At 32.6% G+C, this 27,469-nt stretch overlaps 1 protein-coding gene across 1 annotated transcript in view; it reads right to left on the reverse strand.

Annotated features, from left to right (window-relative positions):
• The window catches only part of LOC126887415 (protein gooseberry), a 116,960-nt gene that overhangs the window by 9,191 nt on the left and 80,300 nt on the right, over positions 1-27,469 (reverse strand). The window contains exons 3-4 of the mRNA XM_050654926.1: positions 25,790-25,904; positions 7,050-7,707 (exon numbers count right to left, since the gene is read on the reverse strand). Coding sequence (XP_050510883.1) covers positions 7,050-7,707; positions 25,790-25,904 — 773 coding nt within the window. The remainder of the gene's footprint in view (positions 1-7,049; positions 7,708-25,789; positions 25,905-27,469) is intronic.

Here is a 27,469-nt window from a genome sequence, read left to right on the forward strand (position 1 = left end):
GAGGCTCTGTGACGTTTTAGATTGGAATTTTATTGACAGTCAGAACGGATTTGGTGTCTTTCGTGAAGAATCTTTAAATAGCAAAAGATACATTTTACAGAAATTTTCTTTCTTTAAACACTTTGTTTCTTTCACACCCTATATAGGAAATAATGTCATCTTAATGCCTGAGAAGGCATGGCCTCCTCACATATCGCGTGTCGTTACTCAATATTCAAATGAGGTAAATATTCAGAAATCGAATTCGCCTCCTCACAGTCCCGACATGAATCATATTGATCACTTGTGTGATATTGTCGGTAGACAATTAAGACTTCGTCAGCCCCTTCATACTTCCCTCCAAGATATAGAAACTATGGTTTTTGCTATCTAAAATTCCATAGACCAAAGTCAAATAGCCCGCTAATATCCAACATGCCTAAGCGATATGCAGCTGTTATTCGAAGTAGAGGGAGAACACACGATATTAGTTTACGTTATGGTTCTTTGTTTTTTAGAGTTTTGTTAATTGTTGTTATTCTTTATTGTTAATTTAGTAGATATTATTTCAGTTATAAAACATGTTAAAGCAGGGCCTATTTTACCACTAGGCCCGTGAGGCACCTACCTCGGGTCCGCATTTTAATAGGGCCCGGAAAGATCACAAAAAAAATTTTTTAATGCAATAACAAAATAAATTTTTAAAATTCTTTCATTTTACGAACAGGAAATGATAAATGATGATTCCACTGTTGATTTCCAGACGACTTTACCTGTCACAAGTACATCTCCGCCATCTCCTGTAGAAAACGACAATGTCAATAACTTTTTCCTAGTGATATAGGCGATTGGCCAAAACATTTAAACCTGGAATTTCAATAATATTTTATAAATAATAGACCGAATCAATATATTGATAAAATTAGTGAATGTGTTACACAACTGGATATAACCAGAAATGTTACCTAAATTTTCGATATTTTGCTTGGCGTTAGAGACATCAGAAAAAGTTATTTGAAAAAGTTGTTCCAAATATTATTCTAACCCAAGGTACCAAATTTCCTGACAAAATTCGCACTTTTGGGACCGTAAAACTTAAAATTGGCAGGCCCGAGATGCATCTCGGGACAGCTGAGATGAATTTTAGGGTCCTGACTACAAATACTGAAAACCTAAAAGTGCTAATTTTGTCATGCAATTTGGTATGTGGAGTTAGAATAAGATTGGGAAGTACTTTTCCGATATTTCTAACGCGAAGCAAAATATAGAACCGAGAAAATTTACCTTGTTTGTGCCGTGTGGGTGTGTGTCTGTAGGCCGCGATTAAAATTTAAATATCAGTTGAGTATCTTAAAAAATGTGAACCTTCCACCTATATGACTGTGCAAAACTTCAAATCTGTATTTTTTTGATAGCCGAAATATAGAGCTGTTTTTATCTTGAATGCGACACACTGTATTTAAACAATGTTTAATTGTTTAAATATAAATTTTATTTATTGTTAATAAAATTTTAAATTTCTGGTGGAACTATATTTCTATTAAATAATTAATTCATTTAAAAAAGTTATTATTATTAAATCGTATTTAGGGGCCCGAAAGTTGTGTAGCGCCTCGGGTTTCATTTGAAGTAAAATAGGCTCTGTGTTAAAGAGTAATAGTGTCTATTTTCTTTGTTTTTAAAGACATGAGAGAAATTAAAAGAAAAACCAAAATTTTGACAAAACATGATACATGCTACAGCATGATTTAGACGTAGGGGAAGGCGGGCGGAATGGGGTACTAAGTTGAAATTGATTTTTAAAAATAAGTTAGGATTAATTATTTAAGCTGCATATCATTATATAAACTCATTGTTATGTTGTTGACATTATATTACAATATTATTTTTTTATAAGAACAAGAACAGTAACTTCGTTACTAAAATATTAAACAATGTCAATTGCCCCGTTCTGCCCCTGCACCGGGGCACAACGGGGTAGTCATTACAAGATTAGTGAAATTAATAAAAAAATAACTTAATAATTGTAATTATTAAGTCCAATTATTAAGTACCGTTGAAAAGTCATTTTATGTTAAGTTATGTTAAGCTAAGTTCATCACTGCCACTTTATTAAAGCCCATAACTCTGGCGCCTGATGTTGACTCAGGTTCCCGAAGTGATAAAGTAGGATTTCTCTTTAAAAATCCATTGACCCAATCTTGGCCGGCGACTTCACTCGTAAATATGTGGGCTAGGCCATTTTTTACAGCTAACTGATAAGCTAAGGTACGCAAATCTATCATCGTTAGACAAAATAATCGATACTCCATAATTTTCAAATAGCTCATGAGCTCATATTCTCGCCTTTCGGTGAAAACAGCTTAAAATTTCCCTGCTGTTTTGTCAATATGGTACTGCGGATCTTTCCTTTTCTCTGCAGGATATCTCCAGGTACTTTGGATAACATTAAATTGCTTCGGAGCGTTCAAATAACCTACTTGACCAGAAATAACCGCTTCGGCAGCATTATTCATACTTTTAGTAGACCATGGCTGTCTATTCGTCTTCCTTTTGTATACTAGAACCATCTGAAATAGAAGAAAAATAGTTAAATATAGAGTTCCTGTTTAATAAAAATACTGTGGGCGGCAAGGGGTACTTCCCCATTCCACCCCAAGTGGACTTCCCCATTCCGCCCCAAGCACATGATTTATTTCATCAAGCTATGGTCACTCGAAAACGATTGGTAAGAAAACGTTTGCCTAGACTAAAAGAAATCTAAATAAATACTCTACAAGTATTACCAACTAACGTTGTAAAAAAACAAGCGTGTGCAACTTACCTTGGTCATAAAATCACAAACAGTTACACATTATAAGCGAAAAACCACGCAACGATAGGTTCACGTTGTTAACGTCAAGAGAACTAGACAAACATGCCTACCGGTCTTCAGTCACACTACACTGATGTACTTTTACTTATTGCTGCTAGTCTGCACCACGTCATTGATACTTAAAAATACCAATCTTCATTCCACCCCGCTACCCCATTCCGCCCCGCCTTCCCCTATACCCACATTTGTACCTGTTCCTTCCTACAGGATGTTTCAACCTTAACATAATACAAACATTTCTTTCCTTTCACCCGGTATAGGCTCAAAAAAAAGTTTGAGTAAACAGTTGCCCAATAGTATAAATACCAAAGAAAGTCAAATGGAATAAAAAATAAATTAGCGGAATCCGTTAATTCATTCAGAAGAAAATCAACTATGCACGAATCTCTTAAAAGTGGGAAGAGCAGTATTAGAGTACAAAACATGTAAACAGTTATAAAAAACTAACTACGATACCTGGCATAAAATCACTACAAACTCTATAGATCAAACAGTTAAAACTCAAAAACTCTAAACTGAGATATGGCTCACAGCTTAAATATTGCAATCGCTACTCCATAAAACTAGCTGTGGCAGTCTTCTAAAACGTCTTCTAAAATAGCATAATCAATTTTTTGGGTTTCAAATGTACCATATACTTAAATAACAATAATAAATATCTAATTACTGTATGTATGATTTTGATGTCACAGCAAAAATGATGCAGATAAGATGAAGCATTACACAATTTATCAATTTGAAATGTGCAAAGTAGGCGTTGCATTAAATTCATATTGCAGATATTTTTATGTTTAATTTGATATTTCCAAGCATTTAATCAGCAAATGACAAAATGATTTAAGAATGGGTCGCCAAACGATGATTAGCGAGAGATTAAATTATTACTCACCATAGAAATGGATAGGCAGTTAAAGAGAAACATCGCCAAAATTGTGAATAAATGTTCATCAACAGATCAGGATATTATTGAATACAGAGTTGAAAATATATACCTAATATGATCCAGATTAACTGCAAATAAGATTTTTACCGAACCTGAGGAAAGTTGTGTGTGTGTTTAGTTTTATTGGCACTGGTTTAAGCAACCAACTGGCCAGTCAATGTGTTTTGAATTCTCTCTTTTACAAAATATATGCTTAGTATCTAAATTTAAAACTATTACTACTACTAAGTTTTTTACTCTGTTTTTTTTAATATATTTTTTAACAATTTTTTTATTATATTTTTTATTTTTTTTTATTTTTTTTTTGTTTTGTTTTTTTATGAATTGTCAGAGAGATAGCAACTTATTAATCATAAAAAAGTGAACCAAAATTGCGAGATGAGGTGGAAAGACAGTTTGGAAAAGATGCAACTCCGAACCAATTAGACAGATATTGCGAAATAATAATCTACATGCTTGACCTGCTAGAAATAAACGTTTTCCGCAAATCGCCAGGAAATTTTGACATTCCTGTCAAAATTTCTTGAAGAAAAAGTCAGGACTTCCTTACTGTAAGGAAATGTCATTTCCTTACTCTTACTGTAAGGAAATGATATTTCCGTACAGTTGTTAGTGTTCTACATAAATGATAGAAAACATTGTCAAGTTTGACAATTCAACCTCAATACGTTTCCATAGTAACCCAAGTAATTTTATTAGGAATTTCAAAGCACCATTTATTTGGGAATAAAATTATCGCGTTTTTTTTTAAATCAATCAATATCTGTCGAATTTTAAACGATTTGCGGAAAAATAGTATGTTTACCTCGTAGGAAAAGCCACATTCCTGGACTCTGTGTTGCTAAGTCTCGGCTTGCGCCTCGACTTAGCAATCTTCACAGTCGTCCAGGAATGTTAAGCTTTTCCTACCCGGTAAACAATGTACTATTTGTTAGTCAAATAAACGGCATATTAGATTGATGTTAGCCAGGGTAAAAATATTTGAACGATTGGAATTCAGTAATATTTGCTGAAGAAACCAAAATAAACTTGCTTGGGTCCGATGGAAAAATAGTTGTGTGGAGAAAGCCGAAAGAAGAACTAACATGAAAAATATGAAAGTTATGGTAAAGCACGGTGGAGGGGGAATGATGATGTAAGGGTGTATGTCGTCTGCAGGGGTGGGTAAAATGAATTTTATTGAAGGGAATATGAACCAATACGTGTATTTGGATATACTAAGGCAGCATCTCGCCGCTAGTGCTCAAAAATTAGATATCATTAACGATTACCGGTTTTATCAGGACAACGATCCAAAACACACCTCATATCGAATTCGTAATTGGTTGCTTTATAATTGCCGAAATGTCATTAAAACAGTAGCCCAGTAATTGGGTTTAATTGTTATTGAAAATTTTTTGTTTTTTTTTCTTTTATGGCCTTTGGGAACTGCGCCCATTTAGCCAGCAACACTTTTTAAAATCAACGCCTAACCAAACCTACCATACACCAAGACCATTACGAATCCAATCGAACAAGCAAGGGTAGGGAAGGGCAAAAAACTTTTCGCATCCAGGTAGATCAGGGTGACTAACCACATACTAAGTAGGGATACGGGGTATTATTACCAGGGAGATAAGGCAAAGGTAGCAAAGCTAGACCTAATCTAAAGTTTCACTTTACACGACTTAACATAATCTAGAAGAATCCTAAAGATTGACGGTTTGTTCAAATCTAGTAAGTTCATCAGATTATATGTGGGATAAAGGTTTTCTTGCAATAGCTGCATATTTAATAGCTTTCTTGGTGTCACATATTTGTCACATGCAAAAAATATATGATCCAAGTCACTTATTGTATTTTCGCACAAATCCGACTGTATTACATTGATTTTATATAGATGTGCGGGATAACAGGCATGGCCAAATTTTAGTCGAGAGATAGTAACAATATCGTGTTTTGAAAAATTTTTATGCCAATAATTTGTCGGGATTTTCAGATGTAAAAGAGTATACCTTGTCTGACAATTTATACAGTATTAATTCGATTGAAGTTTCCAGTTCTCATGTAGTCTGGTTTTACTTATGGTTATACATTCTTGAAGTCCAATATCATTCAATGTTTCCTCGCTACTGAAAATGCTGTCTTTTAGCAACTGATCTACTTTTTCGTTATTTTCTAGACCAATATGAGCTTTTATCCACGTGAATACTATATTACACTGCATATTATAAAAAATTTGTTGTTCACATCAAAAATAAAATACTTAGTAGAAAGTTGGTCGAATCAATGCCTAGACGACTACAGGTTGTAGTTTAACCCTCGTAAGGCGGTGCTTAGATTCTTACGTAAACAACGGTGCGGGGTGCATTTGCACCCCATCAATATCCATTTTTTTATATGTGAACGTTGGGGAAATAAGTTAATTAAGACTTGTTTTTCATATTATGAAATATAATTTTACAAACAAAGTACTCATTTCTTCTTAAAAACAATATTATCGCTGCAAGACAAACACATGAAATTTTTCACAGTGTGAGCAACACAAAGTTTTTACACACAATACAGTTATGCCGAGACTATCGGTCTTTTTTTCTGACATAAATAACACCGACATTGTCCCATAGCTCTGTTAGTTCCAGGTAGAACAGCAGAAACGTCAAATTCAGGATGAAATTTTCATCATTTGCACCTTACAGTCATTTTTCCAAAAAAAAAACAAATAAACGCAAAGAGTTTTAAATGCTGTAATGGGTGGAATGCGTTTAGAATTTAATTTAATGCGAATAAAAAATAAAAAATGGACAAAAATCAAAAAAAATTATTAAAAAAGATAGGTGAGAAGAACGAGGTCTGGGGTGCAGCTGCACCCCGCACCGCCTTACGAGGGTTAATAATGTACGAGAACCTACAAAATTATCAATCACTTTGCAATGCGTCGAGTTCGTTTCCTTGATTAATTTTTGTTGTTTTAAAGTTTGCATAATTTTAGCTGTGATATCAAAATCATAAATTAATTAATTAAATATTTTTTGTTATTTAAGTAGGTATAGTATATTTGAAACCCAAAAAAAAACAGCATATGATATATTAGAACACTTATTGTAATTTAATTTCAATATGTAATTTTTTGTTATAAATATTGAGCCACTGACACAAGTTGTATTAAGTAGCGACTGCATCATTAAAGCTGTGAGCCACTGACTCATTCATATAGGATCTATGTCAATATTGGAGAAAGTAAAACCATGGGATAATAAATGTGTGGCTTACCTATAATTCTCGTGCCAAGATGGAGAGATATTTTCAGTCATTTTGTTACTCTGAGGATGACGTGACCATACAGCACTTTGTTGGGGAGATATGCTGTGATGACTGGGTGATACTTGGGACGTATTGTAGCCAAACTGGTTACTACAATTCAACACAGCACTCTGTTCCAAATGACTTCCGTTGCTATAGGAATTGTACAACGCGCTCTGAGAGGGTGTAGTTGTACTTGCAGAGCTGGTACTTGTATTATTAGGAAGAGAACTTGGGAGAGAAGTTGAACTTATAGCAGAAGGTACATAGGATTGCTGAGCCCAAGAGCTCTGGTTAAAGTTTGCTTCGGGATAGTGTTGCTGGACTCCTGGGAAAGCAGACTGTAGAGATATTGCACTGAAAGCGTTAAGTTGTTGCGAGTTTAGTTGTTTCCTTAGTCTAGCTCGTCGGTTAGAGAACCAAACTTGCACCCTTGCTTCAGTTAGTTTAGTCTTTTGAGCTAGTTCCTCTCTTGTATATACATCTGGGTATTGAGTACGACTGAAAGCTCGTTCTAAAGCTTCCAGTTGTTCACCAGTGAATGTTGTTCGAGATCTACGTTGTTTCCGCTTTAGAAGGATGCCAGGTTCAGATTCCGTGTCACTGTCTTCACAAGAAGAGTTAGGTCCTGCAATAAAAAAAAGATGTTATGGCAATGTTCAGTTTGATATTAGTATTGAGAATAATTAGAGAAATACACTCTGGGCCAAAATTAACCGGCCACTTTAAAAATTGGCCATTTTGATGTCTCGAATTTCCTAAACCTGTTGTCCAATTTAGGTGATTTTTTTAACATGTTATGGGCTTATTATTTAACAATATCGTTGCAATAATATTGTTGCTAAAAAGGTTAATTTTCATTCTATATCGGGTGTACGAATCAAACTGTGTTTTTTTCTCAAAGTTCGCATCATAGAACTGGATCCCGCGTACCAAAAAAAAGTTTATTAATAGCAAGCTGAAAATTTTTTAATAGCTTAACGGTGTCTAGTTGGACAAACTTTGATGTATGGGAATACTGGAACAGGGAAGTTTTAATTGGGGAACAGGTTAAAAAAAATAACGAATTATAAATATGGAAAACGTTCCATGTATTTTGTCAGACAGAACTTCCAACTGATTTGATACCATTTCATTAAACTCTCATGCAAAAATCAGACTGGTGTTTATCATCAACTGGGCATTTTAATGAGTGGAACACGAAGAACATGTCAAAGCAGTCTGATTTTTGCATGGGAGTTTAATAAAAGGGTAACAAATCAATTGGATAAAAAAAATAGTAAATCCTTTATAAAAGGTATATATTTAAAATCCCTAAAAAGGGCTACATCACAATCACATAACTAGTTTTCGACTGGTTTACCAGTCATCATCAGTGCTTACGTGAAGTTTACATGCTAACCACCAGGATATAGTTTAACAAAAATATGTGGGTCAAAGCCCTGTATAAGTGGTCCGTTAAGGAAACATCAGTTAAAAATGCCAATTAGAGCATGGATGTTTAAACTATTTTAAATTAATGCCCCAGGTAACATCTGAGCTGTGGTGTGACTAGATTACATGGTGAAAGTCTGGTAGCAAATGACATGTGCAAATGACAGTGTCATTTGCTACCAGACTTTCACCATGTAATCTAGTCACACCACAGCTCAGATGTTACCTGGGGCATTAATTTAAAATAGTTTAAACATCCATGCTCTAATTGGCATTTTTAACTGATGTTTCCTTAACGGACCACTTATACAGGGCTTTGACCCACATATTTTTGTTAAACTATATCTTGGTGGTTAGCATGTAAACTTCACGTAAGCACTGATGATGACTGGTAAACCAGTCGAAAACTAGTTATGTGATTGTGATGTAGCCCTTTTTAGGGATTTTAAATATATACCTGTGTTAAAGGATTTACTATTTTTTGTATTACATGGTATACAGCTAACTACAGGAAAACTTTTTCCTTGTGGATTTTTAAATCAATTGGACGTTATGTCCGACAAAATACATGGTACTTGGGACATTGATTGAAGACTCTTGTTTTTAGGTATTGGGGTATTTTCTGTTGTTTAGAATATATAAGACAATTTTCAGAATGATGCCCAGGCCAATTTTATTTCTCTCTTTATTTCTTTGGTCTAATTTTGTTTATTTAATTTACTTTTATTATTATAAAAATTTGTTTTAGTCTTATGTAGTGCACTTAAGCACATATGTGTGTGTTATGCGCATAAGAGTAATGGATAAAAAGAGGAATGAGTGGATAAGGGGCCGTTCAAGTATTACTTAACGCAGTTTGGGGAGGGGGGGGGGGGGTCAAAAATCTTCAAAAATTCCGTTACGCAATAGTTATACGCTCATTAGAGTGCGTTACGTAGGGGAAGGAGGGGTCAAAAATCTTCAAAAATCGCGTTGCGTAATAATTGAACGCTCCCTAAGACAGAAAACCAAACCGGGTGATGTTAGACAAGAACGTTAATTATTTATAATGGGAAACAAGCCACAATATTATTAAAAAATGATTTTTATTAACGTTTCGACACCCAAATCGGGTGCCGTTGTCAAAATACAAAATACTACTAACATAAACAAAAATGTTGTTGCTTAGTAAAAAAATTCTTCTAATAATTTATTTAATTTGACTCATTTATATCGGCAATTCAGATACATAATATGATACATTTTAAAGTAGAAGACTTTAAAATGATATTGCCAATATTTATGAGTTGCGTTCCTGGGACGACTTTACTGAAAGATAGTTCATTAGATTACATGAAATCAACCCCAACTCAAGAATATCCGTCACAAAAAAATCATAGCATGTGATCTGTCTTTAAAAAGCCAACCACATGCAACAGTGACATTAAAATTCTCGCGTTAGAGATCTCATAGTATTATCTAATATTAAAAATCGTTTTTTAATAATATTGTGGCTTATTTCCCATTATAAATAATTAAAATTGTAAAAATACCACAAGAAAATAGCTTCAGAACAACAGTTAGACAAGAAGTTGCAAAATTCAAATGGAGATTTACCGGACACCGGACACAATATAAGACAAAAAGAAGACCGATGGAACAAAATTCTTATAAATTGGAGACCGTGGGAATATAAATGAAGTAGAGCAAGGTCACAAATGAGATGGGCAGATGATGTCAAGAAGCACGTGGGCTCTAGGTGGATAACTGTAGCGACAGACATAGAAGAATGGAAAATGATTGAACAGACCTACTATGTCCAAAGATGGACCGAAGAGGGCTAATTAGATAGATAGATAAATAGATTATAAAAATTAAATTAAATAAAGTTTTTAATACTTTATATAAGAAAAGAATTTATGTAATCTTTTAATCTCACACCTCTTCAACACAAATCGCATACCTAATATTTCTTTCTTAGCTCCAGTCAGACCCTGAATTCTATTACAATTGCGCCCAGTTGGCAATTTCGATAGTCATCTCCACGTTGTGTGGTCTAAATTATACCATACTAAAATGTAATGTCAGTAACTGTCTTAATTCAACTTTCAACGGTGATTTGACATGGTTTTTCTTAAATTGATTTCGATTATTGATATAACAGGCGATATTTTAATTTGTCGCGATTAAGATATATTTTAAAGTCCAAAAAAATTGAAATTGCCCTAAAATAAAAACTTTTATTGAATGGGTGTCAATCAACAACAATGCATTTATGAATAAATGGCATTCCAGGATTGGCTTTGGAATTGGTATTAATACTTTTAAAAGAAAGGTATTAAGGAGGATATTGGGACCCATTTGCCACAGAGGTACCTTCTTCTTCTTCTTCTTATGCCGTCTTCTAACGAAGGTTGGCGATCACTTTTTTAAACGCTTCTCTGTCTTTTGCAACGTGAAATATCTGTTCAACACTGAGGTTAGTCCAATCTCTGATATTCCTCAGCCAAGATTTCTTCTTTCTTCCCAAGCCTTTTTCCCCTCTACTCTTCCTTGCATGATGACGTGTAGCAGAGAGTATTTATCTTTACGAAGTATGTGGCCCAGATACGATATTTTTCTTATTTTAAATGTGTTCATCAGCTCCTTCCATGTCCAATTCTTCTTAACACTTCTTCGTTTGAGACTTTTGCAGTCCAAGAAATTTTCAGAATACGCCTATACAGGGTGAGTCATGAGGAACTGTACATACTCCTACCTCGTATAGAGGCTCCTATGGGGAATAACAAATGACCATTAAAAAGTGTCTGCTCCCATTGTTTAATAATATACAGGGCGAGTTTGGCATTTTGACAGAAATTTGTATTCGTCATAATTTTTGAACGGTGAGATCGATGTGTCTCTTATTTTGGCCAATCGTTACACTATTACCACCTAATCAACTAATTTATTCAAACTAGAAAAAATCAGCTCCGGTTTTAAAAAAATTAGTTCGTTTGGGTCTTGGAAAAAATTTCACCCTCTATACGCCTTTTGAAAACTCTAATATGAATTTTACAAATTAGACAAATAGGCAATTAAAATGGCATATTTATTTTTTCCGCACACGATTACTTAATTTTTTATAAAAAAATCAAATTTCACTATGAATTAAAAGTTTGGTAAAGTGAACCATAGATTTAAAAAAATAACTTTTATTACAAAAATTAATTTTTTTTGCACAAATAAGTAATTTATGTTACCATCCAATCAACTAATTTATTCAAACTAGAAAAAAATCAGGTCCGGCTTTAAAAAAATTAGTTCGTTTGGGTCTTAGAAAAAATTTCACCCTGTATACGCTTTTTGAGAACTCTAATATGAATTTTACAAATAAGAAAATAGGCAATTAAAATGGCATATTTATTTTTTTCCCCACACAATTACTTAATTTTTTATTAAAAAATCAAATTTGTCAAAATCGGAATTTTAACCTAAAAATAAAAAAAAATGAACTCACGGTTTAACTCGCTACAACTCTGTTCCATTTTAATATTTTTTTTCTGAAATTTTTACAGCACATACCTCTTACCATTGTAAAGACTATGAAAATTGTTGTAGACTTTTAGTATTCTTCTTGTAAAAGTTGCAAACTTGTAAATCGCAAAAATTAGGTGGAAAAATTAAAAATTTATCAATTTGATCACGTCTATGTTAAACTATAGAGTCCAAAAGAAGTGTTATTGGAAGTTTTAGATCTAGACGTGTTATAGAAAAAAAAAATGGTAAAACTTTTAATTTTAAGAAAAACGTTGTTTTTGTAAATAAATTTTTGTAAAAAAAGTTATTTTTTTTAAATCTATGCAAAAACTTTGCCAAACTATTTATGCATAGTCAAATTTGATTTTTTAATAAAAAAATAAGTAATCGTGTGGGGAAAAATAAATATGCCATTTTAATTGCCTATTTGTCTTATTTGTAAAATTCATATTAGAGTTTTCAAAAAACGTATACAAGGTGAAATTTTTTCTAAGACCCAAACAAACTATTTTTTTAAATCCGGGCCTGATTTTTTTCTAGTTTGAATAAATCAGTTGATTGGGTGATAACATAAATTAAATATTTGTTAAAAAAAATTCATTTTTGTAATAATAGTTATTTTTTTTAAGTCTATGGTTCACTTTACCAAACTTTTAATTATTCATAGTCAAATTTGATTTTTTTTATAAAAAATTAAGTAATCGTGTGGGGAAAAAACAAATATGCCATTTTAATTGCCTATTTGTCTAATTTGTAAAAATCATATTGGAGTTTTCAAAAAGCATATACAGGCTGAAATTTTTTCTAAGACCAAAACGAACTTATTTTTTAAATCCGGGCCTGATTTTTTTCTTGTTTGAATAAATCAGTGGATTGGTGGTAACATAAATTAAATATTTGTTCAAAAAAAAATTTATTTTGGTAATAAAAGTTAATTTTGTTAAATCTATGGTTCACTTTACCAAACTTTTAATTCATAATCAAATTTGATTTTTTTATAAAAAATTAAGCAATCGTGTGCGGAAAAAAATAAATATGTTATTTTAATTACCTATTTGTCTTATTTGTAAAATTCATATTAGAGTTTTCAAAAAGCTTATACAAAGCTTAGCAAACGAACTAATTTTTTTAAAGCCGGACCTGATTTTTTTCTAGTTTGAATAAATCAGTTGATTAGGTGGCAATAGTGTTACGATTGACCAAAATAAGAGACACATAGATCTGACCGTTCAAAAATTATGACGAATACAAATTTCTGTCAAAATGCGAAACTCGCCCTGTATATTAATAAAAAATGGGAGCAGACACTTTTTAATGGTCATTTGTTATTCCCCATAGGGGCCTCTATACGAGGTAGGAGTATGTACAGTTCCTCATGACTCACCCTGTATAGCCACATTTCGAATAACTCCAATTTTTTTAAGGATTGTGCTTTTAGAGTCCAAGCTTCTACCCCATATAGTAGTTGCGACCAAACATAACATTCGATGAACTTCAATCTAATGTCCATACTCAATTTCTTATTTGCAAACATTGACTTGAATTTTATAAATCCTTTTCGAGCTATTTCTATTTTGACCTTTATCTCATCATCTTGATCTAATTGTGAGTTTATAATGGCTCCTAGGTATTTATACTTCTCGACCCTTTCTATCGGTTTACCCTCCAATGTCAGATGTATGTTGTCAACAGGGTTTTTTGAGATCACCATGAATTTGGTTTTATTTATATTCATTGTTAGTCCCATCTTTTTGCTTTCTCTGTTAATTATATCTAGGAGACTTTGTAAATCGTCTATATTCTCTGCCATGATTGCGGTATCGTCTGCAAATCTTATATTATTAATGATGCTCCCTCCAATCCTTACACCTTCACTTCTTTCCCATAGTGCCTCCTGAAATATTAGTTGGGAGTACACAATAAATAATTGTGGCGACAGCACGCATCCCTGTCTGACACTTCTTTGAATTTCCACTTGGTTTGTCTTACTATCTTCTACCCGTACGACCGCTGTTTGATTGTAGTATAGATTATAGATTTTTGATTAAATTAATATCCATGGGATCTAGCTGTATGTGTTTCAATGCATGTATGAGTTTATCATCTTTTTTGATTAAATTAATATCCATGGGATCTAGCTGTATGTGTTTCAATGCATGTATGAGTTTATCATGTTGAACTCTGTCAAATGCCTGTCAAATGAATACGTTTTTATTGTATTCCCTGCATTTTTGTAATAGTACCGTCATTGCGCACCATACCTCTCTTGTTCCCATTCCAGTCTGTTCTTCACATTTTTTATATATACGCTGTTGAATAACTTTGAGTAGTATTTTTTATGGTGTGGCTTATAAGACTAATTAATCGGTTTAGGATTATTTTTCTTGGCTAATTGTAGAAAGAGAGATTTCAACCATTCATCAGGGAGTTGACCATCGTGGTATATATGGGTATCAAAGGTATGGAGAATAAGGTTCAACCACGAGCTCTACCAATATTACAAAGAACCCTCTATAGCAAATTATTCAAAAATACAAAAATTTCGTACATTCTTTCACGGTTTTTGCTGTAAATTTTAAAGAACCACTTGGATTGACATGAAATTTGGCATACGCAAAGATAACATGTCAAAGAAAGAAGTGATATTGTGCTGATGTGTGCTTTTACCCTGGGGGTAAGTTTCACCCCTTCTCGAGGGTGAAAAAAATATATATCCAAAATAAGGTCCGAAATGGATAAACTGACTAATTCTAAGCAACTTTTGTTCTATAGAGTTTTTTCACCAAGTCAGTACTTTTCGAGTTATTTGCGAGTGAATATGTTCATTTTTTAACAAAATAACCACGTTTTTAGACGGTTTTCGCAAATAACTCTAAAATAAGTATTTTATCGAAAAAATATTCTTTGTAAAAATATAGCCTGTAAAAGAGTGAAAAAATAGTGTATGCACGAGGTCTCTAGACTTGGTAGCAGCAGAGTTATAGCTAGTGAAAAGTAGGTTCATATTCGCCAAATTTCAAATAGGATATTTAAACATGAAATATCCAAAAAATGAAGCCATTTTTGGAGAAAACTCATTAGAGCTTTTTTAAAGTGTTTAAAAAAAGCTTTATTTCTGTTTTTATAAAAAAGTTTCTAGTATCAAATGTAAGCACATTACGCTCAAACTTATGTTGGTCCCTTTTGCTTTGGCAAAAAAAAATCTGGAAAATCACCCCCTAATTAGCAACTAAAATGAAATTATTCGTTACCGCTTTACAAGTTACTTTACTTATGTTGTGTTTATATGATCTGTAAGTTTCATTGATTCAAAGTGCTTATTTTTGAATAAGTTTGGTTTTAAAGTAAAATTTTTAAAAATTTTTATTTTGAAAAAAAAAATGTTTTTTTTTCGAAATAACTTAAAAATTATTTACAATTTAAAAAATCTCAAACAGTAATAAAAGTCGGATTTGGTTTTCTGAATATTTTGTATTTTTTTGTTTTTCTGTAAAACAAAAAATGGTTAAGATATGGCTGTTTAAAATATGCATACGCTCGTGATTAGTGACTCCTTCAAGATCTTTCAACTACAGCCCTCTCAAAAATAAGTACTTTAAACCGAAGAAATTTACATAGAAGAATACGAAGATCATATAAACAATACATACACGAGTAAAGTGGTAACGATTAAGTTCATTTAAGATGCAAATTATGGGGTGATTTTCCCGATTTCTTTACCAAAAAAAAGGGACCAACATTATTTTGAGCGTAACTTGTTTACTTTTGATGATATAATTTTTTTTATAAAATAGAAATAAAGCTTTTTTTAAACAATTTAAAAAAGTTGTAATAAGTTATCCTCAAAAAGTGCTTCATTTTTTTATTATTTCACGTTAAAATATTCGATTTGGAATTTGACGAATATGAACCTATTTTTCATTAGCTATAACTCTGTTTCTACTAGGTCTAGAGACCTAATATATACATAATTTTTTTCACTTTTTAACAGGCTATATTTTTGTTTTGAGTTATTTGCGAAAAACCGTCTAAAAACGTGGTTATTTTGTTGAAAAATGAACATATTCACTCGCAGATAACTCATTGATTTAATAAAAAAAAAACTCTATAGAACAAAAGTTGCTTAGAATTAGTCAGTTTATCCATTTCCGGACTTATTTTGGACGTATATTTTTTACGCTCGAGAAGGGGTGAAACTCACCTCCAGGGTAAAAGCACACATCGGCACAACATCACTTTTTTCTTTGACTTGTTAGCTTTGTGTATGCCAAATTTCATCTCAATCCAAGCGGTTCTTTAGAATTTAAGGGTTTTGTAATATTTTACCGTTAAAGAACGTACTATATAGGGTGAGGCAGATAACTGGCCTATTAGAAATATCTCGAGAACTAAAGGCAACAGAATCATGAAAATTGGAATAAAGGGGTTTTGAAGGATGATCTATTAAATGAAAATATTTTCATCTCTTTGCAACTTCCGGTTATACCGGAAGTTGCTTATAACTTTGTTTTTTTAAATAGGACACCCTGTGACACCCTGTAAAATATGAGGTTTTGTAATCTTATACAGGGTATTTTAAAAGATAATTACGTTTTTTTATTAATTTCGTAGCAAAATTAACACCCTGTAGAATTGTAGTAGTTTGACATCTAAAACTCTACTTACGTTCAAATGATTTTTAATATACTCTACTATTGTTAAGAATCATTAGTCTAGCTAAATTTTTAATTTTAGTATACAGGGTTGGTCGAAACTCAGAATGAGTATTTTTTGAGTTTTCTTAAATGGACCACCTTGTATTTTAGTATTGTAGTGAAATGATATTTTATGGTACTTTTTTATTTCTTAAGCATTCCCTATAACTAACTGCTTTAATTTGTGAGTTATTGGTTATTCAAGCTAAACATTAATTGCACCAAAAAATACGTAAAATTTTATTAGGTTGGCCGTGAAAATACTCAATCCCAAATAATTTTTCAGAAATATATACATACTAATCCAGACTGGTCCTTAAAGTTACCAATAATGGATCTATCAAAATACCTACGTAGTTAAGATTGTTGGTGCGATTAACAATTAGGCACAAATTAAAGCAGTTAGGTATAGGGAATGCTTAAGAAATAAAAAAGTACCATAAAATATCATTTGATTACAATACTAAAATACAGGGTGTTCCATTTAAGAAAACTCAGAAAATACTCATTCCGAGTTTCGACCAACCCTGTATACTAAAATTAAAAATTTAGCTATACTAATGATTCTTAACAATAGTAGAGTATATTAAAAATCATTTGAACGTAAGTAGAGTTTTAGATGTCAAACTACTACAATTCTACAGGGTGTTAATTTTGCTACGAAATTAATAAAAAAACGTAATTATCTTTTAAAATACCCTGTATAATATTACAAAATCTCATATTTTAAGAAAGAAGACATTGAAGAGAATCCAAAAATGTGAAAATATACAGGGTGTCCCATTTAAAAAAACGAAGTTATAAGCAACTTCCGGTATAACCGGAAGTTGCAAAGAGATGAAAATATTTTCATTTAATAGATCATCCTTCAAAACCCCTTTATTCCAATTTTCATGATTCTGTTGCCTTTAGTTCTCGAGATATTTCTAATAGGCCCTTTATTTGCCTCACCCTGTATGGTGGGACGTCGGCCAGTAGGAAGAGGAAGACCAAGAAGAGGTGTATAGACGAAGTGAAAACCGATGGTAAAGAGATCTTGAGGGTGGATAACTGGAGGAGAGCAGTCAGGAACAAAGATACCCACTTGGAGGCGGATGCTGGGAGAGGCCAAGGCTCGATTTGGACTGTAGCGCCATATGAGGGAGAGAGAGAGAGAGAAAGAGAGAGAGAGAGAGAGAGAGAGAGAGAGAGAGAGAGAGAGGGAGAAGTTATATTTTAAATCCGAAAAAAATTGAAATTTCCCTGCAATAAAAACTTTTTACTGAATGGGTGTCAATTAATAACAATGTATTTACCAGTAAATGACATTCAATGATTGGCTTTGTACGAATTTTAATATGTTAATACCTACTAAAGAACTAATAAGAATTTAAAAAAGGCGCATTGCCAAAATGCTGCTTTTGTCAAAATAGAATAATGGTCTTAATTGGCTATTTTAGTAAAATAAACGGATCTAGGGCCTGGACATGGAAGCAATTCTTCTTCTTTGTATCCGTGCTTGTTTTCAAGCGTTGACTATCGTCGTATTAACAAGCTGATGAAATGTTTCTCCGTCGGCAGCCATATGAAACAATTCCTCGACCGTTTGACCTATCCATTGTCTAATGTTACGCAGCCAGAACAGTTGTTTTCTTCCAACCCAGCCTTTTCTTCGATTTTGCCCTGAATGATCAACGGCAGTACCGGCTGCAAAAGTAACATAGGCTCCCTTCGGCTTTTTAAATTAGTATTTTGTATGACACCAGCAGAAAAAAAATCATTTTGGCGCCCCCTAAACAGGGGCGCCCGCCTGCAGTGCTTCCCTTGCAGGCCCGTTATCGTCGGCCCTGATCAACGGGATTCTTAGCATGCGACGGTAACACCATAGCTCGAACGCTTCTAATTTGTTGATATTCTTCATTTTGTTGTTTAAGTTTCACATCCATAGAACAAAACGGACCAGACGTAGCACTTCAATACTCTTAGACGTGTGGTCAATGACAGACCTCTATTGCACAATAAAGAATGCCAGCAAATAAAGCTTTGTCGTGCAAGTTCTACTCTGGTAGAAAGTTCCCCATCACTTTTTACCCGGTAGTCAATCCAGCTACCCAGATACTAAAGTGTTTCACCCTTTCCAGGATTTTGTTATCTAATTTTAGTACTGAGTCTTCAATATTAATTTTTCCGACCGGTTTGTTTGTTTGTCCATCCAGTTTGTTTTCTTTGTGTTGATTGTTAAGCCCTTTGCAACACATTCGTTGTTTACAGCCTTCAACGGAGTTTGAAGATCTTCCAGACTCTCTGCCATTAGAGATTAAGAAATTGGAAGCTTTTGAGCGTTGGTGTTATCGAAGAGTGCTAGGAATATTATGGGTAGACAAGATTAACAGTATTGAAGTCCTTGATAGTGTTAATAAGAGAAAAGAAATTATATAGGCAATTAAGACCCGAAAGTTTGAATACTTCGGTCATATAGTAAGACCCGTTATAGTTTGCTGCGTTTGATTTTGGAGGGCAAAGTAAAAGTAGAGATGCATCAAGTCAAACTAGTTTGATTTTATTCAACAAACTTGACTTGATTTGAAAACCAAATTTTTTTGTAAAAAAGTTTGACTTGACTTGATTTCGATATCTTTAGGTTTGACTTGAAATCAAACTTCTTCAAACAGTTTGAAGTTTAAATATTTTATTACGCAACGTGTTTATTTCCAATTCTAATTGAGAGCGTAAGTACCGACTTTTGTTTTGACTTATTTGGATAGGTCTGAATCTGCTACTCCGCAAATTAGTTTGTAGTTCATATTTATGAAGTCTATGCTTGGTTTGTTTATTACGTTCGTTTTGAAGTGTGGTGTGGTGCTTTGTGAGATAATATCTGAACCTGAATATTTTTCGGCTCAGAATAAGTACCAGAACAAATTGAGTCTGATTTTAAAGGTATTCCAACTGCAAAAATTAAGAGAAAATAATCTGTAGTCGAAGCAGAATAAATTAAGAAAAATAAATATACTGCTTTATTTTTGATGTTGCGGCAGGTGATTTCAAAACAATGAAAATCGCAAAGTGCATCTGCATACTTCTATTATACAAAAATAAAGAACAGCGTTATAAAATGACAAATAGTGAACTAACTATTTAAAACGACATTGCAAAGTCGCAAAAGATTCATTAAACCTACTCTATTTTTTTGGGAATTTAATGGCATTGGAAACCTACTCTATCAAAAATATAATATTTTGTTGTTCCTTCACAAATTTTTGTTAAAGTAGATTGTTCGAATTCTTCGTTTTAATCTAGTAACACTCAAATAGAAATATAAAAAAGTGATTTAGATAAAACGAAACTTGCCAGCAAGCAATTCTAAGCGTACAGGAATTATTTTCAAGAAATTTACGACCCTATTTTGACTATTATAATAGCTTAATCTTCCTGTGTCAAGTTACTTTTATATGGCACTCATTGTATTATTAATTTTCTTATCCTAATTGTCAACGAACATGTCTATCTCGACAAAAGAGTATATCTAGATACTAAATAAATTATATTTTAAACTCTTTCAAACTAGTTTGACAAACAGTTTGAATTTTAAAACCTGTACGATTGACCAGTTTGACTTGACTTGGATTATTTGTCACAAGGATTGACTTGAGTTTGAGTTAAAAGTAAGTCAAACTCAAGTCAATTTCAAACATTCAAGTCAAACTTGTGCAACTCTAGTAGTAAAAGCTAAAAGAGATGTAGGAAGAAGACTAATTTCCTGTTTACGTTTAGTCTGAGCTCTTTTTTATCTTAACTCAATATATTAACTAGATAATAACTACTTAAAGCCAGAGCCGGCCCGAGGGCCGTGCGAGCCGTGCGCCCGCACAGGGCGCCAAGGGTTTGGGGCGAATTTCCTTCCACCCCAAAAAAAATTAAAATGCGATAAATTATTAAATTATGTCAATTTTTTAAGCCAATTATTCATTCATTTATAATGAATTAGGGCCGGTTTTTCAGTGCTGGGTTAACCCAGATTTTTCGGTCACCGAAATTTTTATGGTTAATCAGTTTTTCAATACTAGGTTATCGCTTAAACCCGTTTAAGTTGACCAAGATTTTAACCGATACTCGCTATGATAGGTGGTTTAACTCCGAATTTTCCGACAGACGTTTATCTATATTTGCTGACAGAAGAGGTTAGTTAAATTATGACATTTTGTGTTATCGCGGGAAATATTGTATTATGTATTATTATATTCTTGATTATATCTTCATCATCAGATGAAGAATCGGAACTTGAATGCATTAATCATTTTTGTAATGTTATGTTATTTGTTATTTATAAAATAGGTTATGAAATTCTATTTTGTTTATTTTTCTGTCAAAAATCTATAGAATTGCACATCTTGGTTTAAAGCACTGAAAAACGATATAAGGGTTAAAGTATTGGTTAAAATTTAAACTAGGTTAGCTAACCAAAATTTTAACCGCTCACTGAAAAACCGGGCCTAGTAATATTTCAGAAAGCCTTAGTAAGTTTTAACTTTTTATAGACAAATAATTTCTATGTTCAGAATCATCCAGGAGGTCTACAATTTCTTCGCAGGATTACCACATCGTTGGGATGTTCTGAAACAACACGTAACAAACTTGACCCTGAAACCTTTGAGTGAGACTAGGTGGGAGAGTCGAATTAATGCGGTTGTGCCACTGATATGTCAGCTTGGGGAAGTCTATGACGCGCTTTTTGAATGTAGTCAAGACCAAAAAAGGCTAGACGGATATGCAAGAAATACAGCTACAAGTTTGGCCAAAAAGTTGAAAGATTTCCGATTCATCTGCTGCTTAGTAACGTGGCATAATATGATTTTGTTTAAGATAAACCTCATACGCAAGAAACTTCAAGAGGTTAACATGGACATAGCAAACTCTCTTGCTTTGATTTCTTCAACGAAGCAATTTTTTCAAGAAACAAGGAGTTGTGCAAGATTCAACAGAATATTAGTCGATTGCAGGGAAGTGGCCGAAATGAAGAAGTTGACCCAGCACTCCCTAAAGAAAGTGAACTGCGGCCGAGAAAAAAGAAGAAAATTATTTCTTATGAATCAAGTGATGAAACAGTTCTTGATCCTGAGATCGTGTTCAAAACTAAATTCTTCTACGCGGTCTGGGATCAGTGTATTTCTTCTCTAGGAGACAGATTTGAGCAGCTTTAAAACTATCACCAACTGTTTGGGTTTCTACATTCAAAGACCACAAGTGATGACAAAACCTTATTAACATGCTGCAAGGACTCTCAGTAATGGCCACCACAGTGACATTGATAGTCTTCAACTATATTCTGAATTGAAACTTGTCAAAAACATGATTCAGAATGTCGAAAAAGAAGACAAAGACAAAATCAAAGGCCCAGTTGACATGTTGAGCTACTTAGCAGACAACGGATTTGTGGAGAACTTTCCTAACCTGTGTGTAGCACTGCGAATCCTTCTTACTTTCCCAGTGTCTGTCGCGAGTGAAGAAAGGAGTTTCTCCAAGTTGAAAATAGTAAAAAATTATCTGAGGTCTTCCATGTCGCAAGACAGATTGGTGTGACTAGCTTTGATTTCAATTGAGTTTGCAGTGCTCGATGCAATACTGATGTTAATGCAATTGTAAATGAGTTTTCCCAGAGAAAATCTAGAAAAGTTAACTTTGTTCAACTTAGCCTATAACATAAAAACACAATGTCATGTCTCATTGCCTTACAAGGCCTACCACCTTATGTCCAAAGCTCAACATTGTTATTTTCAAGTTTAATTCATTTTAAAGCTTAATTCTTATTAATTTAAAACTATTTTTTCATTGATAAATAACCATAGTCATTAAATTTGTCTAACCATTTTCGAAACTGTGTTCAGGACTTGTAAATAAAATCTAATTGTATAACTTGTCAACTTAAGTTTCTAATAAAACATGATACTTACAACCTTACTTTTACAACCATGATTTTACTATAAAGTTGAACTTTTGAATTGTCCCCTCGGGAGGGGGGAGGGGGCGCCAAAATAGTAATTCGCACGGGTAAAATATTACCCACGGGCCGGCTCTGCTTAAAGCTGCTATATAGACCAATAACTAATAGACCAGAGAATAAATTTAGCAGATCAACAACAGGGCAAAATATCAAGAGATAAATCATTAATCTGCAGAAAAATATCGGACGACCGCGCAAAAGATGAAGTGACAACCTTTCATAGAGGTATCAATTCTCCAATGCACAATTAGAACACTATCTAGTTCAACCTAGTCAAACGCTTTGTGGAAAAATTTAAAATATATGTATATATCTACATATAACTCTACCCAAATATTCTATGTAGAAGGTCGATAGACTATAATAATAATAAATAGTACGCTACCTATAATTATCATGAATTTATTACGAGATAATCTATCATTAATTCCGCTAAGCTATTTTTACCGTCTGCGTCGATAGGAATAAGTCATTAAAATGAGAACTTTAGGTAGTAGGTTCCTGCGTAACCATAGTATTATGATCAAACCCTACATTTTTTGCATATCTAGAGCTAGATTTACAAATTTTATTACAATCAAATAAAACATGATCATAGATATAGACTATTGATTATGTTCAAAATAAGAAAGCCAAAATGAACTACAACGTTAATGGTATTTTATTGTCTCATATTTTCAATGGACCTCTAAATTAAAAAAAAACGCGGAGTGCTGCAATTTACATGGGTGCGTTTTTGAGAAAGGGGTAAATTAGTCCCTAGGTACAGGGTGAATTAGGGTGAATTCTATGCGCTTTTGGTATAAACACGTCTACAGTAAAATTGTTCCAGGTTAAATTTACTATCGAAATATCACATTTTAATGTCAAAAATATTTTGTTTTACAAAAATATATTCAAAACAAAAGCAAGAAAAAAACACAAAAGAATGCAATTTTGTTTTTTGCCCCATAACTTTTTTCCACGGGAATATAAGTATAGGCATTGCTTCAGCGAAAAATAACTTCCATCCTTTCTCTTTAAAACGCCGTTTGGTAGAAGTCTCTATAATCTACACTTTACGAAATAGGATTTTTCAAAGTTCGCTGCTCACAGCATTTTTGGGCCTTTTTCCCATTATTTCGCAAACATTGTTCTGTAACTTTTTTCTACGCATTTCTAGGTATATGCATTGGTACGTTTAGTATAAAGAGAAGTCAATTACCTTTAAAATGGTCTATCGCTATCGTATAAGATTGTACGACTATTCTTATTTTTAAGCAAGTTATGCTTTTTCAAGGTTTTATACTTTTAATGATTTTTGATATTTTTTATGATTATTTTTTAAATTTCTCATTATGACTTTTTGTCTTACACATTTAGGTAGGTATATACATGGTGGAATAAAAAAATCTTATTTTCTTTACTTTAAAATGATGTATTGCAAAAAATTCTAGGGCTATTTTTAAACAAGATATCCGTGGGCTAACCCAAGGGTATCCGTAATTTGAGAAAAATTTTAAAATTTTTATTTTTTTCAATTAGAAGAATATAATTGAATATTGTAACATAATTTTTAATTCCAAATAACTTTTTTTAATAACACTTTTCGATATTGTGAAACATAAAAGTACTTTACTCTTGAGCGAAATTCATATTTTTTAACATACCTCGTACACTATATTGATAAAATTTTACATCTGATGATTGCATCTTAGGTTATAGACTATGCAGAGCATTTTATGAAGAATAATTTGTAGTCATAAAGTTAATAATAAAAAAGTTTTCCATATGGTTCGAATTTAGTGGGGCCTAGTGAATGTGTATATGTCACATTTTGAAAAAGCATATCTTGTTTAAAAATGATCCTAGAATTTTTTACAATATACCATTTTAAAGTAAATAAAATAAGCTTTCTTTCTTATTGTACAATGTGTATACCTAAATATACAACCAAAAAGTCATAATGAAAAATTTAAAAATTATCGTAAAATATATCAAAACAATTAAAACTATAAAATTTTGAAAAACCATATCATGCTTAAAAATAGCCATACAGCCATCAACAATAAACCATTTGAAGAGTACAGGGGAAAAACAAGGAATATCACTTTTTCATGAATTTTGGCTTTTTTCGCCATGTGGTAGCAAAAACTGAGTACTATCGACTAGACTATCGATTCAGAACAATAACCAGAAAGATTCTATATAAATTTTTTAAGAATTTGTATCCAGGCGAAGGATCAGGATTGTCCGCACGCCACTGGACAAAAATAAGGAATGTTAGCAGTTTTTTGATGCATTATTAAATTAATAAGTTAATATAGATTAATATTATATTAAGATTATAAAATAATAATTGCTAGAATTCTGCTAAGAATCTCCTAAGTAGTTTTTAGATATCAAAGAATTAAACCTCTATTGGTGTTGATCTCAATATGTATAAAATGTGACATTACTTGTTTTCCCCTGTACTCTTCATTTTAAAGATAACAGACTTTTCTTCCTATTAAAATTTACATTTAATGTAACATTGCAAATACCCAAAGCTGCTTAGAAAAAAGTTACAGAATAATGTTTGCGAAGTAACAAAGAAAATGGCCCAAAATCGCTGTGAGTGGCGAAATTTGAAAAATCATATTTTAGAAACTTTAAATCATAGAGAGTTCTACCAAACGTCATTTTAAAGAGAAAGGACGGCAGATTTTTTTCTGTGAAGCAATGCTTATACCTATGTCCCCGTGAAAAAAGTTATGGGACAAAAACAAAATTGATATATTGTGTTTTATTCTTGCTTTTCTTTTGAATATATTTTTGTAAAAAAAATATTTTTGACTTTAAAATGTGATATTTCGATAATATGTTTAACCTGGAACAACTTTCCTGTAGACGTGTTTGTACGAAACCTGCATAGAACTCACCCTAATTCGCCATGTGCCTACGGACTAATTCACCCATTTCTCAAAAACGCACACCTTTAAATTGTAGCACTCCGCGTTTTTTCATATCTAGAGGTTCATTAACTATATGAAAAAATAAAACCCGGTTAACGTTGTAGTTCCTTTCTAAAATACATAATCAATAGCCTAATACGAAAATGAGAAATTCTAAAGATAGTTACTTACCTAATATTCCATCTATAGAGTGGTTTTTCTTATCAGAATCGCTTTTTCTCCCTCCTCTTATAAGCCTGCTGATGGAGCTGACGGAAGGGGCTGAGGTTTTGTCGCAAATTCCTTCCTGTAAAACAAAAATTAACTTTTAACCTTTTCATATACTTTTTTAGAACAATAGTTTTCAAAAAAATTGAAATTTAATAAATGTTGAATGGGTTGCATGGGTTGAATGGGATGAGTTTATAATCATCACCATCATCATTTGGCTCTACAACTCTATGTGAGTCTTGGCCGCGTTTACTATTTCCCTCCATTGTTGTCAGTCCTGAGCAGCTATTTCCCATTGCTGTACTCCCGTTTTATGTAGATTACTGGCTACTGCGTTCTTCCATCTCTTTCTTGGGCGACCAACTGACCTTTTTCCATCGGGCCTTTCCCAGAATGTGGCGTTCAGAAGTCTTTCGTCACAAGGAAAATTATGTACCAGCTATTTTATTGCTGGACATGCTGGAATCAAATCTTAAGATTTCATATATTAGTAATATAGCTATGCAAAGTCCTCAGAAAGTGTGTTATTTGGTTTAACAACAAATTAGCGCTCCGAAATCTTTTTCAATTATTGCTATATAGAGAAGATTTTAACGTTAAACCAAAAACACTCACGTAAAAATTCACTGTAATTTAGTTCTGCACATAGATATTTTGTCCGATTTCCTTCGGCGGAAATTTTCCTCGAAAAATTCGGGTTTCCCAAACAAAATCTTTAATTTTCAACTAAAATTTTAGGGAAGTAATTATTTATCAATAATTAAATTACTTGGTGACATTAATCTTTTTTGTTATGAGTGTCTTGAAGATATGAAAATTTGTATGTACAAAGAGGACCGGAATAAAAAGGTAATGGTTCAAAGATTGAAATACTGTTGTTTTGACCGGTTATACCTGGAACCACTCCTCGCAATTTAATTTTTTTTTCTTCGAAAATGGCACAGAAGCCGTGCCCTTTTCAACAGCGTTAACTTAATTTAATTTAATTTAATATTTTCTGAGGGGTTCTATTTGTTTATAAGCCAAAAAATTGTTTCTTTATAACATTCCTGAGACCGCTCAAATAGTCCAATTTCAATTCTGTAAAGTACGTTGAATAGGTATAGTGCTTTTTTATACGAAAATCTTAGTTATTCTGGTGTATCATAATCTTTCTGGTTATTATTTCGACCGAAATGTTTTAATTAACACTTTAATTATTGCTAAACTATTGGTTAGATTGTCGCCGGCCTCCTGATATATAATCTACTATAAAAAATCTTTCATGTCATCAATTTATTTAATTATTGATAAATAATTACTTCCCTAAAATTTTAATTGAGAACTGCAGATTTTTTTGGGAAACTCGGATCTTCCGAGCAAAATTTTTGTTAAAGGAAATCGAAAAAAAAAAATAACTTTGTGCTGAACTAAATTACGGTGACTTTTTATTTGAGTGTTTTTGGTTTAAAGGAAAAATCTTGGGATTTACAGACCACTAATTAAAAAAAAAAGATTTAGGAGTTCTAATTTGTTTATAAATAAAATAACACACTTTATGCGGACTTGTCATACCCCATATTACTAATATATTATGCAATCTAAGATTCTATTTTAGCAATCAAATAGCTGGTAAATAACTTTTCCCAAAAATGGCATTTT

The sequence above is a fragment of the Diabrotica virgifera genome, chromosome 6 (genome assembly GCF_917563875.1).
Source record: "Diabrotica virgifera virgifera chromosome 6, PGI_DIABVI_V3a".
Lineage (NCBI taxonomy): Eukaryota > Metazoa > Arthropoda > Insecta > Coleoptera > Chrysomelidae > Diabrotica > Diabrotica virgifera.